At 46.8% G+C, this 21,134-nt stretch overlaps 1 protein-coding gene across 16 annotated transcripts in view; it reads right to left on the reverse strand.

Annotated features, from left to right (window-relative positions):
- Positions 1 to 2,382: 2,382 nt before the first annotated feature.
- Positions 2,383 to 21,134, reverse strand: part of Apbb2 (amyloid beta precursor protein binding family B member 2) — a 337,583-nt gene continuing 318,831 nt past the window's right edge. For 8 of the 16 annotated variants that reach the window (XM_026785184.1, XM_026785185.1, XM_026785193.1 and 5 more), the window contains 6 exons: positions 16,631 to 16,745; positions 15,469 to 15,556; positions 14,403 to 14,486; positions 12,673 to 12,788; positions 11,052 to 11,279; positions 2,383 to 5,776 (listed from right to left, as the gene is read on the reverse strand). In XM_026785184.1, coding sequence (XP_026640985.1) covers positions 5,609 to 5,776; positions 11,052 to 11,279; positions 12,673 to 12,788; positions 14,403 to 14,486; positions 15,469 to 15,556; positions 16,631 to 16,745 — 799 coding nt within the window. In that variant the 3' untranslated portion in view covers positions 2,383 to 5,608. The remainder of the gene's footprint in view (positions 5,777 to 11,051; positions 11,280 to 12,672; positions 12,789 to 14,402; positions 14,487 to 15,468; positions 15,557 to 16,630; positions 16,746 to 21,134) is intronic. The other 8 variants (XM_013350791.2, XM_013350789.2, XM_026785194.1 and 5 more) reach the window with 3 other exon arrangements.

Here is a 21,134-nt window from a genome sequence, read left to right on the forward strand (position 1 = left end):
TTTGGAGTTTGAATGTAAGCTTTATCTTCAGAATTCAGCTGTGGAGAAGCATGAGCGAGTGCCAAACGCTCGGTTAGGCACCAGGACAGCAGCAGACTGGGTTCGGTAGGCTTCAGCTCCAGAGGTCTTTGGCTCACTTGAAGTGGGAAGGACAAAGGATTGGTGGGTTCTCATAGAAGTTTTCTTTCAGCCAAAGATTTATATTTCTCATTAAAATCTGTGAGTCAAGAAGATGAGCTGATGCTTCAAGAGGCTTATATTTATATTCCAAAGAATTCTTGTCAGTTATGACTCTTAAAACACAGAGAACTTAGGAAACAGGCAGAAGGGTTCTCTCCCAGTTTCAGCCTAGCCCGAGCTGAACGGAAAGAGGCTATCTAGGCTGGGATGCGACCCCGTGGTGGAGCCCGTAGTTAGCACGGATCAGGTGCTAGTTTCCATCCCCAGACCTACAAGCCACAACCCCACGCTGCTTCCATTGCTTAGGTATGCTACTGAGATAGAAAACACGCAGGTCTTTATGTTTCGAGGTGCAGCCTAATTGACCACCATTCAGAGGGGAGCTGCCCTTTTAGCCCAGCAGTGGGAGCTCAGGCTGAAAACCATTCCCCCTGGTTTGAGATCTTTATTTTCAAGTGTATTTTCTGGGTCAACCCTTTGCCTTAGAGCAGCTAAGGATACTGTTTACTCTCTAGCAGAGTGTGCTTCCGTCGCCACTGGCAGCCACTTCAGAGTCTTCTCACTTGCAGCTCAGCGCTAAACTAGCTTCCTCTCTGCACATTTGAGGAGATTCTCAATGGACCTACTCATCTACTAAGCCTGTGTGCTCTTCTCTGGCAATCTTCTTGGAAAGACAGAATCAATCAATTACTGGTAGAGTGAGAAGGAAAACAGGATAAAAGCAACATGAGAAAACTCTAGTGAAAACTGCGGATTACAGTCTTTTAATTTGCATTTTACTTTCTTGAGTTTCTTAAAGTGTTGCAAAGTAAAAAAAACATATAGTATTTAAATACCACAGTAACAGTTTATGTATTTTTTTCATTTCATTTATTTACTTTGTGGAGCTGGGGATTGAGCCCAGAGTCTAAACAAGTTCAGATTTTTACCCAAAACTATTACCAGTGTAAAACCCCTGGAAGCAAGATGAAATGCCGTTCCTTGAGAGTTACTGTCTTTAGCAGCACAAGGGAGGGTGGAATGTGGTGGCACACATCTGTACACATCTGCAATCCCAGTACTCAGGAGGCTGGGGCAGGAGGATCAGCATGAATTCAAGGCCAGTCTGGCTTACTGCCAGATTGATCTCAAAGACAAAACAACACGACACAGCAAATGAACGACTTGGGCATATACTTTTAATTACTCGTCTTCTGTGTATCAGGGAGTTAACACCAGATCCAACTGACTCTCTGGTTACCCCCTTTCATTTTGGATTCAATGAACTGCCCACTTCCATTCTTGATTCTTACAAGAACGAAAGGCAGACCTTGTGTGCGTGCTGAGATACCTTAACCCTATGACACTGCTTACAAAAAATTCCCATTGATGACTGGATGGGTTTCTGTGTTTGGAACGCCAGCTCTTTACTGACCGAAGAGTAAGGGAAGAGCAAGTCCTTACAGTCACCAGCTCATTCTCACCAGGTAGGAAAGGCAAACACTAATGAAAGCAGAATCTTACATTACTAAAATGATTTTTAAAAAGTTTAATTTGAAGTAAGAATAATACAAAAATAAAATAACGACTGTAGAGACACTAGGTTTGCATCTGTTTCTTATATAAGTGGCCGTGCTGGCAGAGAAACGAGTCAAACCTCGTACGCAGCTACATTTATTCTCACAACATTTTACATTTAAATGTGCAAACGTGGTCAACAGAAAAAGGCATCAAAAAGAAAACAAGACGTCCTTTTAGGAGGAAGCGGCTGATACGGCTGCCTGGCAATACTCTCACAGTTGGTGCAAGCAAAGATCTTTGCCTTGAAGTGCAACCCTCCCTCCCCCCTCATGGTTCCAAGGCTTAAACTCAGAGCCCTGCACATCTTACACAAGCGCTCTACCACTGAGCCACACCCCCAGTATGCCGAAACAAGTTCACTTGCTTTCTGACTGGCTGTGAGCATGTCGGATGTGAGGAGGTGAGGTTAAACCCGGCCACTTGAGAGCTTTTGGCTTGATTAAATTGTGCTAATGTTAGCACAATTTCCCCACATTTCCCCACATGGTTTGTGAAATCTTGCGTTGCAATGCTCGTACAGGAAGTGTGCCCTAGAGTAAGGGAAGCTTTGGGGCTACACGTAAGTGGTCCTGTTCTGAGTGGTTTGTTCTGTGTCCTTCTTAAATGTCTAATGTGTATTAAAAAAAATAGCAGTGCCAACAGTTATATCACCAAGAATTTGTTTTAATGGAAATGGGTCTAATGTCCCTTCATGCAGTGAGACAGACAGACAAACAAATGAAACAATGGTTCCAATTAGCCATGGGTGATCCTGAATCCAGGTGGAAACGAAGGGCAAGTGGATGGATATGTAGCTCTTTGATGACGTCACGCAAGTTGTGAAGGATATAAAAACAAAGCACCGCACAGTGCCTTAGTCTATCTACGAAGACATGGTCTTAGCCATAGGCATGTTGGCTACCACGGTGATGCTGCCCCGGAGCACAGGGAAGGTGGGCAGAGCACTCCTACCTAGTTGCTTTTAAAAAATAAAAGGAACTTTAAGCATTCTGCCCTTGCTTCTACATATTCCAATAAAAATGTGACTACAAATCATTACAAAACCACCTTGTAGGCGATGTAGTTCACTGAGATTAATTAGACCCAGGTAACTGACGTTATACCCGGGAAAGAGAATACATTAACACAACAATGCGCCATATTTCAGTAAAAATAGAATAAATAAAATAAAAATATTTTAAGCTGTATTTAACAAGTTAATTAAAAAAATGCTAAGACACACAAGGCTTAGTGAACACGGCTGCCTGTTCCCGAATCCCGGATCTAAAGAATGCATAGATAACCAAAGTCACTAAGATCTCAGGTAAAACACTGGCACCCTTTCACCAACAAACGCAAACATACTTTCATACATACTTTTTGGCCATGGCAGAAAGTTGTCTGAATACACTGTTTAACATAATTCATTTTACAAAAATCAACCTGCATTTAGTAGGCAAAGCTATTTTCAAAACAAAACAGCCGCAGTAAGAGTTTTTTTTCCCTGTGTAAAGGCTATCATTCCTCTTACTGAGTCCTAAAATTGCATATATAAATCAGTTTGCTACTTAAAGCTAGCTCAGTATTCTTGATCCCGAAAACAAACAAATGTAGGTCTTAAAGACGAACAGGGTTTGGATGGAGACGTCCTATAGAAACAGGGATTACTTTAGAGTTTTGAAGTGGAGTGCATTAAAACATTTCACCATGGAGCTCAAAATGAGAGACTGTAACTGGATTCTGGACAGTTTTTCTCTGGGCACAATAAGGTTTTCTTAACTCAGAAATCTCTCAGATGGCACTAGTTACTTCAGCTAGTATGCAAGTTGGCACCAAGTATTAATGCATCTTTTTCTCAAGGAACATCACTTTTATTGTAGTGTGTGGATGCCAGAGAACAGTCCAGGTTCTCTGCATCTGATGCCATGGGTTTTCTGAGGGACCCACAGGTGGAACATGCTCACTTCAACGCAGTCTGTGGCTGCTAAGTGCCACAGTCGGGAAGGTTTCTACACAGGTGATGTAATATCTAGAAAATCTCAGCTTAGGAAGGCTGCTGAGGACAGACATTTGTCCTCTACAACATGTTTGAGGGACCGAGAAAGGACAATGGTCTTAACAATAAATGCCACTGTGTAGATTAACTGGACGTTTTCCCTAACACACTTGGGGATTCTGAAATTGCCTGATGGTATTTTCATTATCTGTTCTGTGTATAGACCTAGAGTCATCTGTGAAGGGTCTTCCTGACTGTGTGGAAGAGGCATAAGGTGGCAAAAGCTGGGAGACGTGGTCCTGGTTCTGGCTCTCAGGAACTTGGGTGAGATCCTTGGCCACTTAGCCTCTTGGTACAAAACCCTGTGTATTTGATTTCTTCAGTGAGTTTGGTACCTTTTCTACCTTGTAAGGCTCGACTGGGATAAAACTGTGGACATCTGCAGAGCAGCACATAAACACAAAGCATTACTTTTATAATGATATTAATTTTGATATTAAAAGTAAACAAGAGTAACATAAGACTGATCTTTGCAACCTCCTTTTAAAATAATGTCAACAAGAGTCTAAATTTGTGTATCTTTATAGTTAGGTTTCTTAGCTACATAAAAAGAGGCAAGAAAATGATATTTGGGGAACGCTATCAAACAATCCATTATTTCTGTGTATATTGTGCTCAGATAAGAAAAAATTAAATCTTTTGAAAGTAAAATGGAAAAATAGAAGTTTTAAAACATATCTAGTCAAGTCTTACCAAATTTCTAACATTAAATACATAAGTTCAAGAAAAGTACAACTTAAATTTGTTGCCATGGACACTGTATGATGGCTAGACAGCTCTCTGGACAAAAAGCATAGCGAAAGCTTGTGGCAGATAGGGACTCCTAGGAGGACATTACCTCCAGGATGTGAACTAACAAGAATCACACAGTGAGAGCTAAAATCATAGTGTGTGACGGAGATAAAAATGACATTTCCTCAACTCTAAATTGCATATTAGCTCGTCAAACTAAGGATGGAAAGTGTAGGAATATTTCACTTTCGGGTGTGGGTGGAGAATGGCCATAGCATACTTCAATTCCCTAGCTGCATTGTACAATGTAAGGCAGAAGTTTGAAATATGTCCCATCCCAAATGTATTATGAATATGCTAATCTCTCTCTCTCTCTTTTTAAATAACCAGTTTGAAAACCATCTGAAAAGAAAGGCTATGTTTTTTGCTTGATTTTTAATTCCTCAAATTTAGTTTTCTATCAATTTTAAAGTTTTCCTTTTCCCAGCACCCCAAAGACATGAAGGGGTGTCCATGCATCAGAGATCTCGCTGAGGAAAGTGGCTGGTTAGTGTCTGCACTGATGCCAACAGCCAGTTTTTGTCAACCGACAGGTTCACTTTTATGAAAAACTAAAACCCAAATGTTCTTTTTACAGGAATTCAATGGTATCTGTCCCTCGGGTTCTGAATGTTTTAAAAGCTGAAAACAAGGCAAAGTGCCAAGGGACCCCAAGGTTGCTTGTGACAGATCCAACCAAGAGGACAGAAAATGAACCTGGGAATCATTCACTCCAAGGATGCAGCATTAGTTCTCTAGGAAGGGTGCGGCCACATTCTTCAGAGAGTGTGTGAAGTCCTGCTCACAATATTTACAGTAAAAGACCTTCCACTGCTCAGGATGGAACTTACGGGAACAGAAAACAAAAACAACTCATGCTTCTTTTCATAGCACATGGTGGTGGCAAGACGCGGTCACATGCTTGTCTTAACACTGTTTGGTTAAGGATGAATTCTCTGGAGACAAAGCATCAGCAACTGAATGGAAGGCCAGCTGTCGGCTTCTTTAGTGTAGACGTTTGCTCTTCAGGTAAAAGTGACAGAATCCTGGAGCCCAGAGCTGCTAGGGCGTTTCTGGGACGGGGCGTTTCTGTTTCAATGTGTCAATGAGCGATAAGACCCCTCGTTTTACGTTAGTTGTGACTCTTCTGGTCACTGAGTCCGCTGGCGGGGGTGGAGGTCGGACTTTCTGTGAAGGTGGCCTGGCTACCAAGCACTTCTGATATCGCAACTGGAATAAAACAAGCAAGCAGCAATTTAGGTAATAGTATTTCTTCTTGGTTGTTGTGTTCAAAAGTTGATGGCCCAACTTCTAAATATAAATCTAGGAGTTCATCACCACTACCACCAGCACCACCACCAACCCCCCACCAGCACTATTGCCACCACTACTAGTACTATTACCATCATTACCACCACCAACCACCACCACAAGTACCACCAACACTGCCATTACCACCCCCCCCACCCACCAGCATCAGCACCACCCTCCACCCCTGAGGTGGGATTCCCCTCTGTATGCTGGGAATACCACTGGTGAATAAAAGAAACTGCCCTGGCCTGTTGATAGGAAAGAGCTTAGGTAGGTGGGGAAAACCAAACTGAATACTGGGAGAAAGGAGGCAGAGTCAGAGAGAAGCCATGTAACCGTTGCCGGAGACAGACATGCTGAAACTTTGCTGGCAGGCCATGAACTTGTGGTGATGCACAGATTAATGGAGATGGGTTAAATTAAGATGTAAGAGTTAGCCAATAAGAAGCTAGAGCTACTGGGCCAAGCAGTGATTTAAATAATATAGTTTCTGTGTGACTATTTCAGGGCTGAGCAGCCAGGAACGAAACAGGCAGCCCTTCCCCAACACACCCCCACCCCATCTCTACCAGTAATACTATTACCACCATCACCATCTGGTCTACCACAGCTGCCACTCATCACCATTACACCTGCCACCACTGCTCCCTATCCCCCCTCCATACTAGCATTTCTATTGTGTGGTAGGGAAGACTGACCCAGGTCCTTGTATATGCGAGGCAAGGGCTGTACCCCTGAGTGCATCTGCATTCCAGATTCATTTCTTTCTTAATGTGGGATGTTTTAAATTCCCACAGCTGTTTGGCTTCTCCCACCCGTCCTTTCTGCCCACTGCTCACAGTCAACAGCTAAGCAAATGAAAAGGATCAGTAGAGAGAGGGCGTTAACTAAGCTTTCCATCAGACATGGACATCCAGGAAAGTGTAGGTGACATGGCATGATAGGAAGGGCACAGTCTGCATCCAGGCTGTATTGCTTATGAGCTCTAGGAACCCAGCCATTGCATCTCTCCAAGTCTCAGTGTCTCTGACTATAGAGCAGTTGAGAATTACAAAGTAAACTGTAGAAAGCCTTAGATAGGCCTAGCAACATGGATTTGTTCCTGTCCCTGTTTCCTGCTGTAATAGAAAATGTTGTGATGAGATTTCAGTTATCTCTTTTACCTAAAAGTATAAACCCTAAGAGATTAAAAAAACAAAAAACCAAACCAACACCTACCATTAGCATTGGGAACACAGGCATATCTATCCTCCAGAAATATAGCAACACAGGCCTGCTGAGATGGCTCGGCGGGTAAAGGCACTTGGTTTTCAAACCTAACAACCCGACTTTGACACCAGAAACCCGCAGCAGGAAAGAATGAACTCCCCAGTGTTGTCCACCGACTTCCACACGTGGCAACTGTGCACTGGCACTCCCTTCCTCACACACACCATATACACATATACACTAATAAAAACTCCTTTGTTGTTTTTCGAGACAGGGTTTCTCTGTATAACAGCCCTGGCTTTCCTGGAACTCTCTCTGTAGAGCAGGCTGTCAGACTCAGAGAGATCCAACTGCCTTGGCCTCCCAAGTGCTGGGAGGTGTGTGCTACCACCTGGCAACAAAAACTTTTTAAAGAGAGAACTACATCAACATAGCCTGCTTGCTTTTGAACTAGTAGAAAGTTAAATAATTCTTCAGTGTTAGACGAAAAGGATTATGTTTGTCATTTCTTTCTGATCTCTAAAGTCAAGTTAAAGGTCTATTGACCCTCGGCATAGTTATAGCTGCTTCTCCCTCAAACACATGAAAACACTCACCAAAAAATGGGACGGGTTTCAAATGCTCTCTCATGTCCCACAGGTCAGAAAACTCAGTACACACAAAAGGGTGGTTTACCACATGTCTGCTCTATGGAGAACATTTTGCTACGTCTGCATCACCAATCACATGCTTCTTAAAGCATCACTTAATCAGCAGGTAAGTGTGGCAATATTAAACCCTGGACTTGAAATTTCAAATAGTAGCTTTGTATGCATATCGTGAATCAAAATTGCACATAACTGATGGAATTCATAAATAAAGAATCCGCTCTGACCTCTTTTAAATTCCATGAAAGTGTCTTCACTTAGGCCTATATAGCACAGCTGCAGAATGGGCCTTAAAAGGGAATTCAAAAGAATGTGTCACTATCATATCTCTGCTCGTATCAATCCATGCATAAGTATTCCAGATGGAGAAGGGCATGGATTTGACTGAAGAAAGGTACCTCTCCCTGCATTGGGGAGAACTGGATTCAGAGCGTGGTGGGAGCTTAGATTGTACCCACGTGCCTTCTACCACACTGCCTGAGCTACTCCAGCTGGTTGCATTAATAAAATTTTTATTAAAAAAGTGTTTTCAAGTGGAAAAATGATTCTGGGGATCTGGAAAAACAAACCTGTAGCCACTGATAAAACTAATTAGCTGTCATTAGCATTTAAAATGTATAATTAAGAGTGAAAGCCATTCATTTTAGACCCAAACCATCTGTTACGCTCCATTTCAATTTTGTAAAATATCTAGTTTTCTCGCTTGACTGAAAGAGCACTTGTTTATTTCCCATGGTCCCTTCCTCCCATCTACACCTGGTTCCCAGGTCCCACCTCAACTCCTACACTCCCCTGCTCCTCCCCCACAGCCCTGCTCCTGAATACTCAGGCTGGTGAGCATTAGCATCCTGTGTGCACAGCACTTAGAGAAAACAACCCTCCCACTGAGGACCAGTGAGTGGGAAGCAGATGGAGTGTGGATCCCAGGTCTCCCTCCATCCCTCCCTCCCTCCCTCCTTCCCTCCCTCCCTTCCCTTCCCTTCCCCCCACTCAATAGTCTCAAAGATTAAAAAAAAGGGTGTGTGTGTGTTTATCATGTGCTATAGGACACACATGGAAGTCAGAGGACAACTTGTGGGAATTGGTCTTTTCTCATGTGGGCTCCACGTCTCAAAAATTAGCTTTCCAGGTTTGGTAGCAAGTGACTTTACCTGCTCACTGGCCTCCATAGGTATCGGTAGCCAATTTGCTCTTTTCCTATCCTGTTGTCTAAATAGTCATCAGTGTCCTTCACCATGGGAAGGCAATAATACCTGAGACAGAAATCTAGAAAAAGAAGCTAGAATGTACAGACCATACCAGATGTCGGGGGTTTTTTTTTTCCTGTGTTTTTTTTTTTTTTTTAAATTCAGAACTCATTTTGGGGACAGCACGACAATTGGCTTGGGTGTGATTTATGATTTCTTGGATTGCGCAAGTAAAAACGAGGCCAAATGCAGCCTTGCAAGACATGGCCTGTGTGAGAAGAGAAAGATGTCAAGAAAATAGCAGAAGGAGCTGGTGATGAGAGTGAAGGAGGGGGCGCTTCCACGGCCACGGCCACGGCCACGGCCACACTGTGGCTGGCAGAGGCAAAGCAGGGGAGAGTCTGTGGTGATGGTTCTGCCAGGTGCTGCAAGCTTCCACATAGAGGACTGATAATTGCAAAACCTTAAAGACAAACAAACACACAGAAGTGCCGTAGGCAACAGGTAGTTTTTAACACCTATTGGTAGTTTTCACAGAACGACTGTCTTATGTGTGGTCTGTCATTCACATTGACATACATGTCATTATAAGGCACATGATTCACGTGGCTCCTTTAGCGCAAGAAAGTGTGCAGATCGCCTCCATCCTAAACAAACCAAGCTCACAGACTGATGGAGGAAGGTCATTGGTTAATTAAATAAAGAAGCTGCTTGCCCTGATAGGTTAAAACATAGGTGGGAGGACTACACAGAACAGAATGCTGGGAGGAAGAGGAAGTGAGGTCTCCTCTCGGGGGCAGACGCCTCAGAGAGACACGATGCTCCACTCTTGCGGGCAGAGGCGAGAGCTCTGCTCTCTGAGGCACATGCGATGAAGCCCCAACCTAGGATGGACGTAGGCTAGAGGCACACCTTGGGGTGCTACAGCAGATTATTAGAGATGGGCTAGTCCAGGTGCGAGAGTTAGCCTAGAAGAGGCTACATAGAAATGGGCCAAGCAGTGATTAAAAGAATACAGTGTCCGTGTAATTATTTCAGGTAAAGCTAGCCTTGCGGGCAGCAGGGTGCTGGGGATGCAGCCCCGCCACTCCTATTACTACAACAGACCAGCCCTCGACAGACTTTCCCAGCTCCCACTTTCAGAGTCTTTCTCCCTTTGTCGAACCCCTTCTCAGTCTGGTGTAGTCTCCCCCACTTAGAGCTCTTTCCACACTACTATGGGGCTTGGGATTTTATGTCTCTCCCGCTACACTGAGCTCCCTGATTCACATGGCTTTCTGGGGGCTGTGCAGAGCTCCCGGATCTACACTTGGGGCTCTCCGGGGTCGTAGCAGAGGGGACTCCTCACACAAGGTAGTACTCCATCTCACTGATCATGGCCTCGTTAGCTCTCTTCCGGCTGCCTCCTGCCGAGGCCCCCTCCTTGTCTCTCTAGTCTCCACGCTGGCAGCCCGGGTTGATCACTGCACCTCAAGCTGTACTTTAAACTTGCCCTCACGAGGCAAGGTCTCCAGGAAGAGGGACTGTCTTCCTTTTGGATGGAATACTATTTTAAAACCTAAGTCGGAGCTGGTAGCGGTGGCGCATGCGCATAGTTCCACTGCTGGGAAGGTTGAGAGTTTAGAAAGTCTAGGCTACAGTGAGTTCCAGGGCAGCCTGAGCTACTGTGAGACTTTATCTCAAAACACCAAACCCAAATCCAGAAAAATCCCAGAAGCTAGAGATGACCAATTCCTACTTGGTAATCTTTCCTGGAGAGACCAACTTCAGCCTTTCATGACAAGGGGTCCTGTTTCTTCTACCAGTAACAGCGACTATCACTAGACCGTGCCCGGGACATCAGGCTCTAGTGCCTACCTTCCCAGTTCCTTTGCTCTGACCAGAAGAGTTCCAGTGTGTGTAAGAAAGGTTCCCAGAGCACATCTGCTCAACGAAGAGATGCTTACGTCTCAAATCAGACATCCTGTGAAGTACTCAGGCCTTGTAAGCCAGCAGCACGGGGCCGACTCTAGTCTGCTACTTACTGATCACTATAAAGTACGGGGCTTTGGGAGTTAGACGTTATCCATTAGATATAGGATTTCCACTCTAATTTACAGCATCTAGAACAAGAAGGACAGGGAAGGTGGAGCAAAAGGCGGGCTCCCTCACCATGCAGGCAGCCTGGACGGCTTCTGACACGTTGGCGGCATTCGGCTCACACCAAAACACGTGGCACTCAAAGCGCTGGTTCCCAGTGTCCATGATGAAGGCAAATGTGTGGACATCCTTCCCGACACCCATGAAGGACAGAAACCGCACTCGACACTCCACCAAGATTTCCTCTTCGCTCTGTAAGAGACATGGTTCAGCACCCGTGCTCTCTGGGAAGTCAGACAGCTGCCAGCAAAAAAAAAGTCAGAACTTAAATACTTCAGAGAATTCCGCTTACAGAGCCTGGTAGGATTTGCATCTTATTAGAAAGTCAGAACCAAGAGGCCACCACTGCCGTGGGTATCTGATCTCACAGTGAATGACCCCACTGCTGTGGAAAGGGATGTGTGTCCCATTCTCTATCCACTGCAGCCCACATCCGTTCTTCACTATGTGAAGAACAATGTCACATAGACTTCTATAGACTGCCCAACGCAGGGCCCTCGGTGGCTCAGGACCCCTTTGTCTATGTGAACCTTTGTCTATGTGTGTCCATGAGTAAAAGATTCACATGTCTCGCTCCGCTGTTTTTTATTCAAGCACCAAATCACATCCAACACTGTGGAAGACAAAATGCTGCTAATCAACACATTCTTTGTCAATTCACTCCCCCCTCCTCTTCTCCCCACACAAGGCAGCATAAAGACGTGTGTGGGATTCGTTTCATAGCTGACATCCACGGCAGGCAGCAACCACAGGCAATTTGTGAGTTAGTAAACACAGCTAGAATGCCAGCTCTCAAACTGTAAACTCTCTGGCTTGTTAAATATTCATTCATTTCACAGGCATCCTACCCTGGGCAGGGAGGTCAGGAGGTTTGCAGAAGAAATGCTGGGGTTGGAATCTGGGAGAGAGGGTGTGGACAAAGGGGTGTGGTACACGGAGGGAGCTGCACCAGTCAGAACACCGCAGTGGGGGAGGGCACCACAACACGCTTTAGGAGTGAAATCCAGAACGAGGGGAGAGGAAGGCAGGCTGAAGAGGATTGTTCACCGACAACAGTGAAGTGGTTTTGACAGTGACCTGCTGGTGGCGGAAGCTGGGACATGCTTATGACCTGAGGTCTTCCCAGCACAGGGCCTTCTCACACCTTGGTAAAGGAGGCTGAACTCAGACCATCTGGCTTGAAGGCCCGGTTCTGTGCTTCCAATTTGATCTTAGCCAAGTAACTCTGTTCAGTCACCCTGACGGGATAATCTGGGTTGAGGCGAACGCCGGCCTGTCAGGATGACCAATGATCTGTTCTCCAGAAGTCATATATATCATTGGGCTTCCCGAATAAAGCAACGTTTGCACCCAACTCCAGACAGCATGGCCTAGTCCACATCAGAGCCCTCATAACAAAACTGAAAGGCACAGTAAGCTACGGCTAATGCCACCTGTCACCTTGAACCATTTCAATCTCTCAAGCAAGCGAGGAAGGCAGAATGGAGGTATCAGAATAGGAGTTTCCAGGTCCTGAGGGAGGCAGGATGAGGCCCAGACAAAGTCCCAAATCTTCTATAAACGTAGGCCATTTTAATCACAAGTCAATATCACCCCCAAGCGGCCAAGCCCAGTGTCCTCTCAAGCTCCTCACCTTCTCACTGATGACGGTGACTGTGGCATCGGCCACGTTCATGTTCACCGAAGGCCAATCCTCCTTGCTGGATGAGGTCATCAGACTTTCTATGGCACTGTTCAGGGTGTCCATGCCTACACAGGGAAAGGATAATTAAAACTTCACTCTCTAATGCAGGCCCAGTCATTCAGGAACAGCCAGACCCAGGTTGGCCTTTGTAGTTCCTGGGGTCAGGCCACCTTACTGCTTTATCCTCAAGTTTGCTCAGAAGAAAAAAAGCCAGTTTTTCCAATAGAGAGTCCTGGGTACTTCCAGGGATGTGTGTGTATGTTTGTGCCTGCATGTCTGCATGCATACATGTGTGGTGTGTGTGTGTGTGTCCTGTCTATGAGACTATGATGCTCCAACCTCAAGCCTGCCTTTGAGAGCCTGAGGAAGGAGACCCAACAGAAGCCAGCATCTACCAAAGTATCAGACCCTTCCCCATCACACTGACATTTAGTCAGGGAAGAGTTGATGGCCCCTTTACAGATGCTGTCCAGTGGGGTTCCTTTGCTAGCTGTAGAATAAGTAAGCTCAGAACAAGCTAAATCTGTTTATTGTGCGTGAGAGCACATGACATTGTGTGCGTGTGTCTGCAGACAACTTTCCAGCTGTCCTGCGCCCCCTGAGCTATCTGGCCTGCTCAGGAGTGACAACTTCATTGTGACATAACTCGCACAGAATTCACTCTTTTTAATGCATACCACCCAACGGTTTTCGGTCTACTCATAGGGGAGTCATCAAATCAATTTTAGCATATTTTCAGCACCCCTGTAATACTTAGTGGGCACTCTCTATGTTCCCTACAACCTAGCCTCGAATCCATTCCTCCTTTCTGTCTGGTTCTGGGGCCTTGCCTATTGTCAATACTCCTGTTAAGAATCCTACACAGAGGACTCTTTTGGGGCGGGAGAGGTGACTTCTTTGATCCATCTCAATGTTTCAAGGGTCACACGTGCTGAGACATGTTTCTTTACTTTTTTTCTTGCCAGATAAAATTCCATTATCGGAAAGGTGATGGGCATTAGGAGTGTCTTTACTTTTGAACAAATGCTACTAGGAATGTTTTTATAGCTTTGGCGGGGAACAAAGCTACCAGTTTCCTTGGGTATGTGTTTGAGGGCAGAACTGCCCAGTCAAACAACAGTTAAGGTCTTTGACCCTCTGAGGAAGTGCCTAACGGCGCTCCAGAGAGCATTTCACTTCCCCCCAGACCTCCGACTTCTCCAGGGCCTTTTCCAGTCACAGAGAAGCTACAGCTTCTCTGTGAGCTAAGGCAGGTGGAACACCTCAGTTCCTGGCACCAGGGTAGGACATACCACTATGGGTCACTGTGTAAAGATATGGGGACTCCATCAGTCTTTCCCACCTGTCTCCAGTGGGCAAGAACGGAGGCAGGAGCCTGACCCCAAAGCCGAGAGCTAGAGCACTCTACAGTCCTGGGCTGCTCATCCCTGGAATGCTGGGACAACAGAAAACACACACCTGTTCCCTTGGAGTGTTGCATGCTGCATGCTTCTCTGCATGCTGGACCACACATCAAGTCAAGGTTAGCTTGCCCCCACCACCTACGTGACCAGGATGATCATGTGTCCAGGCTGGTGTCACCACAGAGGCACGAGTCAGGGTTAAGATGAGGAATGATACAGTGGCCCTCACCCTCCCGGCTCTTGTAAGCTTTGGAAGCCTTGCCCAGTTGTACCTACCAACAGGTCTGTCCACAGGTAACATGCCCAGGTACTGCACGTGGAACTTCTGCACCAGTTCTGTCTTTGGTGTTGGAAAATCTACTACAGGGAACAAAAGCAGTGTGTTTCTCAGTAGTTCTAGGGTACGGGGAAAGCCAGCTGTCCATCTGGAATCTGCACGCCCAGATGGCGACCCATACCAGAACACCCTGTTCCCGGACGTTAGTTCTATAACGACAGCATTTCCCGACTCCAGACGTAGGTAGGGGCTTTGCCAGCCTAAACCCTACTGATCTCTCTTTCAAGGTGAAATGCTTAGGAAGGCAAAACCCAGTATGCTAAGTCGTTCATGTGCTAAGAAACAGCTTTTCGTGCCCTATTTGTTAGGCGTGGCTGGTGCCCGAAGAAAGTTTATATACATTATATATACAAAGGATATAGATAATCAAAGACACGGAAGAAGCAATGCAGTCCCCCAACTAACAATCTGTAGATGTTTAAACTAGATAGTCCTTACCCCCACGGTAATACATGGGATTAAACAAAACAAAACAAAAACTCTGCTACAATATTCTCTAATTTGTTCAACAGAAACAAAAAACAACTTCCCTGTTCAATACTTTTGAACTCTGTCCCCTTGGGGCCTGGAACACACACTCATCGTCCCCCTCCCCCACCCAGGCAGGGTCTCACCATGCAGCACCCAGGCTGGCTCACAGTTCTACTGACTCTACGTCCCAAATTCTAGAGATTGGATTCTAGGATGGAGGCCACCATGCCTGATTTTAAGGTCTATTTTTATTTTATATGTATGAAAGGTTTAGTTAGCTTGCATATATGTGCAGCACATGCGTGCAGTCCTTGTAGAAGCCAGAAGAGAGCAACAGATGCCCTAGAACCGGAATCACACATGGTTGTGAGCAGCCCTGTGGGTGCTGGGAATCGAACTCGGGGATTCTGGAAGAGTAGCCGGTGCCATCATCCAGCCCTCGAGTGTGCTTTTGAAGGAGACCAGAGAACCCTGCAACCCTCCGGTCTTGCAGGACTGGCAGGAGCCTCGGAGGAGGGGCCACTGTAGACATACCTTGCAATGGGACGTCGAGACTCACATTGTTCCTTTCCTGTAAAGAGCTGCAGGCCAGGGCTTTGGCATTCTTCCGTTCAGCCATAATCTAGACAGCAAATGAAAGCGCATTGTGGGTTCCCAGCTACGGACCCCATGTCACCAGCCAGCCATGCCGGCAAAGCATCTGAGTGGATTCTACCGGGATTTAAACTAACGCTCATCTTCTGCCTCCTTTCCCTCCTCTCCCTGCGCTACACATTATGTGAGGATTTCACCTTTCCCTGCTGGGGATGACAGGTGAACATTTCCTCAGAATGACAGCTCTCTGAATGCTTGGAAGCTTCTTCTTCCATCCACTCATTCCCACATCTGTGGAGGACAACCCAACAGGCACCCTCTGGGGGCACCTGGACCCTCTGACCCCTGCGCTCAGAGAGCACAGAGTAACACGCTTCCCTGGTACTGTCCCAGGGCGACTCTTAGATACTCTTTCCAGGCCTCTGGAGACTTCAGATCCTACCGCTGCCCTTACTAGCTGTGACCTTGGATAGGTAAGCTGCCCTTTTGTGTCTCTTCGCCGGCACCGTATACAAACGGGAGTGTGCATGTCACAGCGCATGTGTGGAATAAATGAATATTAAACGAGTCCAGAGGGCTCAGGGATGTTGGCTGCTGCCGTTGTCCTTCTCCGGCTCTTCCAGGCGGTCTCTCTTCTGTTAGGGACACTAATGGTCACTGTGTGCAGGCATCTTTTTGTTCTTGTTCTCCACCAGGGAGTTACAGTGGTGTGGGTTTAGGGATTGAAAGACGCCTGGTCACAATGGCCCTGGAAGTAACTCGCGCTTTGAATCCCAGCCCAAGATGTTCATTGCAAAGTAATGACCGTCATTTCTCTAGGTGTATGTAATGTGGCGGTGACATGACATTCACAGGAAGATAAACACAAGTCACATGCAAAAACTCCACCATCTTGTGAGGGACTCAGACATCCCTGTGAGTGGGTAACCCTGAGATCATGGATATGCCTTGAACTTGGAATCTACTACACATTAACAACGGGCTGAGCACCACCCTGCCCGCTTCTCCCTGGGTTTGATGTCACAGGCAGCTCTCTGGCCCTCCCGCTCAGTCAGTGAGGGGAAACAGGGAGGTAGACCCTGGGCCCTGGACCCATTCTTACCTTAGAACAGATTTCGTGGAGACTTGTGGCGATGGCTTTTGCTGGTGTGTCACATCGAAACACATGACACTTCAGAATCCTCGTGTCTTTGTCTCTTGCTACATAAGCAAAATCCCTGTGCAGAGGCAATTTGCCAGGATATTAGGAAGAGGAGCCTTTTCTCAACATGCACTCTAGTTACGACTATTAACGGAGCTCATAGCCAGCATGTCAGCCGTGAACTGCGGATGCAGATTAAACACCAAAACCAAAACACCAACAGCTACAGACAGCAGAAGCAGAGGTCAGTGGCTGTTAGGGACCTGTTGCTATGTGATGTGGTAGTGTCCTCTAAACCTAGCTCTTGAACTCTGGGATAGGGACCAACCCAGAGTACACACTGAATTCTGAAGAAAGCGTCTGTCTGGAGTAGTGACAAATAAGACGATGAGACAATGAACACGGAATTGGGAAGAATATGAATTACAGAATGATATAATGAGAACCAGCACAAGCCAGCAGAAGCGAAACAATGGGCTGTGATGTGTGGGCGGACACAGAGGACGGGCCAGCCCCACAGCTGCCTGAGGAAGCTGATGGGCAATCAGAGAAGCCCGGAACACACATGTCCTGTGACCTGGACATTACCAAAGGCATGTGACTTTGCCAGACATCCACACTGCGTCCCTGGGAGCAATGCTGGTCTCCTGTGTTATATATCGGGTTAGCTCAAGCAAGCTGACTGCTCTGTCTGTGCTACTGATACCCATTATGATATTACTTGGCTTCAGAACAGCCATACTGGGTAACACAACTAAGTTTCTTGCTGTTATTAATGGAGACAGTGGCTCTCCAAAGAAGAAGTGAAAGGTCTCGCTGTGTAGCCAAGGCTAGCCTGGAACCCCAATCTTCTTACCTAACTTCTAAGTGCTGCAACCATGGCATGAGCTACCCATACAGCAACTGAATTTATTTTTTTACATTACTTGTCTTCCTATCTGTCTTTTTTAAGTTTTAAAGATTTATTCTATATTTTAATTATGTGTGTGGGTATGTACACCGGTATGCAGATGCCCCCCCCCCCAGAGGCATGCCATCTCCCTGCAGCTGGGGTGCAGCCAGAGCTGTGAGTGGGTGCAGGGCGCACTCTTCGCTGCTGAGCCACCTCCCAGTCCCTACTTGTGGGTTTCTGAGATACGGTCTCACAATGTGGCCCGGGCCAGGCACAAAATTACAGCAATTCTCTTGCTTCCACCTCCCCACATGCCAGAATTATGGGTGTGAGCTACCATGCAGCTTAGATTACTTCTCTTAATACGGAAGAAGTTGGCAAGATTTCCATAGATGACCACACGAAGGTCTAGCCATACGTGTGGTACTAGGGAAAGTTGGTGAGCTCGAAGGACTGGCAACAGAAACCTGCCTCCTGGGCCTTCGTGCCCTGGAGTTGGTCCTGAATACAGCACATCCTTGCCTGCTATCTCACAGGTTCTGCCCTCAGCCTGCCCTCACCTGCCCTCAGTATTGCTCCTAACTGCCTCCTGCTCCTTCCCTGCCTATCTCCGTTGGCATCTTCCATGCTGGAATCAAATGTTCCCTAGCCTGCCAGCCACAGCCCTGCACCCGATCCCAATGTCTTGGCCTATCTCACCACCTGGAAATCTCCTGGGTCCCTCGCTCCCCTTCCAGCCTGGCCAGGGCTCAGCATCTCAGCAAGTTCTCATCCTTTGCTTACTTTGTCTCTACTCTATCGCCACTGCTGGGCTAGGGTTCCCTATGTACACCACACTTACCAGTGCGCATCCTGCAAGTCCACAAAGCTCCATGAGGATGGCTTATATCTTAGGCCCAATGCCTAGTCTGGGCCAGGACACAACAGAAATGAGTAATATTTGGGGACTGAAGCACAGGCTTGCTCCACGTGTCCCTGGTGCCGACAGGGAATGGTGGCCTTTACCCGAGGTGTGAATGGGTACCATGGCACTGGGTGAAGGGATAGGTCTGGGGGTGTTGAGAGGTGAGGGTAGTCTTTCTCCATAGTGTGTTCTCAAAGCCTTCCCATGCCAGGCTCAAGTGCCATGAAGGAAACAACAACAAGGAAAGATCAACAGTTCATTCTGGAGACGGCTAATGGGAAGCCTTGTTCGTGGTTTCCTCCCCAAGCTCCCTTCATTTCCCAGATGGTTCAGACAGTAAGGCACACAGTGTCTGACAACCCTTCCCCTTCCAACTCCCAGGTCTGGCTGCCGTATTTCTGAGGCCAAATCTCTCCAGATTCCCTTGCATCACTTGCAGGAAGTGCAAACCTCCTTGTCTGGATTTTGAGAGTTGTAAAATGTCTGCAGCATCTTCAAGCCTCATTCCTTCTAGCAAGGTCTCCCCCTCTCTCTGCTTAAGTGCGTGATCTTCATGATTGCATGCTGTGGTATCTTCCCTCATCTGGTGACCATGCGCCCTCCCTGCGCCGTCCAGGGCGCACTCACCTACCCAGCACAGCCTACCCGAGGTCTGCCTGGCTCTCTGACCCACAAGGCCTTGCTTGTCTAAATGCTGTCAGTATGCAAATTCTGCTCGCTATACTTTCTCTTGTAAAACTGTACAGTTCCCCTTCTGTGTTTGTCCTCTCTAAGGGTCAGGAAAGAACAGAAAGAAGGGCGCTGGATGCAGGCAAACCAGCTTCTAGTTTGTTCCTGGTTTTACTTAGCTAACATCTCTAATCCCAGAAACCTCAAACCAAAACTTGCTGGACAGGGCACCACAAGTGGAAAAGGCCACACCATGAAACTGAGTTTTTTTTTTCTTTTTTATGAAATTATCAAAAATGGTATTAAAACTGCCTTTGGTTTGTGTGAACAAGAAATAACTGTCAGATTGCATTTTGGATCCCATCTCATCATGGAAATGCAAACATTCCGAATCCAGAAATCCTTCTGGTCCTAAGCATCTTGAGAAGAATACAGGACTGGTGTGACCCCAGGCCTGGTTACGAAGCCCATCTTTATGTGGGTAGAGACATTTACTTCCACATTGCTTTGCTTCTGAGGAAAACTTCCAAGACCTAGGCTCCTCTCCAGCCTGACTGGCAGCCAGCAGGAAGCCTATATTCCCAAGGTTGCCAAGGTCACTAGCAGAGAGGAGAGGACACACCTGGGCCACTAACCACGGCATCACTCCTACCAAGCACTGGCTACATGCTGTCTGTTCTTTCATGTGTAACCTCACAGGCATAATTTTTAAAAAATTACTACTCTTAATATTCATCTTCTTTTGGCTCAGGGGAAGGTGATGAACGCCGCAGGGCAATCGTCCGGAAACTACCTCTTCCCGAAGGAGAAAGCGTGCAGCCTTGGGCCTTGGGGGAGGGCTTTTCACAAAGTTTGAGCAGCCCATCTGTATTTCTTCTTAGGTAGATAACAGATAGGCAGAAATCTCAGCGCTTCTTTCCGTAGAGTTAAGAGGGCTGGATGTCTCTAACTTTATTCCATTACGTATTCCAAATCACCCTAAAACAGCTGTCACTCCCCGACATGGAGGTGTGCACGGACAAGGTTTGTCCCTCAGACCTAAGCATGGACAAGCATCTCATGAATCAGCAGGAAATCTTCACTGGTTGTGCTGGAAGCTGCTTCCAGCATCCGCCTTCTGGAAATGGTTGCTGCAGCAGACACAGTAACAGCTTCCCTTGTTTCTCAAGACAGTCTTGTCCTAATTCACGGACTCTGACAAGCATCCTTGCAGATGCTTAAGGATCTGGAGACAGGGCCATTTCTCTAGATTGTCTGACTGGCTCTGAGAAATCCTGAGGGAAATGAGGCAACGCCTGCCTTAGAAATGACAGGAGAGGATCGGGGACACAAGCAAAGGACACAGGGAAGGGCAGGCACGTGCGCTCTTCTGAAATTTCTACAAGAAACACAGCCCTGCTAGCTTTGAAAGACCTCTGACCTCTAGCGCTTTAAGAGCGAGATCTGTGGCTTTAAGCCACTTAAGCTGGTGGTAATCTGCTATAGCAGCGACAGGAAACTCCAAGGCTGCCCCACGACTTCCCCCAAACTGTAGTATGGCATTCGGAATTTATAGTTTTTGATAGCCAATTCGCTTCCTCAGGTTCCTTCTGTGGCCCTGCCACGGAGCATCAATGATGCTAACACCGGCAGACAAGGTGCCAGTCAGGAAGCCCATGGGGCAAATTTCACAGACTAGTCAGAGAGAGTCCTATGATCTGTTCCTGGCAGCCTGTCCAGGGTGAGGAAGAAGGCGGGCCAAATGAGTCTCAGGTGACGACAAAGACAGAAAGTAGGTGAGTTACAGGTGCCTTGGAAGAGCCCCTGGTTGTCCGCTGATGCAGCAGGGGCCGTACTAGTGGTGTGGCTACAGGGATGCTGTCCCAGGATCTATCTGCACTGCGCTGCCCCCTGCTGTGTGTGTAGCCTTTACTCTGAGGCATTCAAGCCTTACATTCCGACAGATGTGGCATGTGCTTCAAAAAATTTGTTCTGATGATGGACACTGAGTTTGAGGTTTT

This window comes from Microtus ochrogaster, linkage group LG1, assembly GCF_000317375.1.
Source record: "Microtus ochrogaster isolate Prairie Vole_2 linkage group LG1, MicOch1.0, whole genome shotgun sequence".
NCBI classification, from domain to species: domain Eukaryota; kingdom Metazoa; phylum Chordata; class Mammalia; order Rodentia; family Cricetidae; genus Microtus; species Microtus ochrogaster.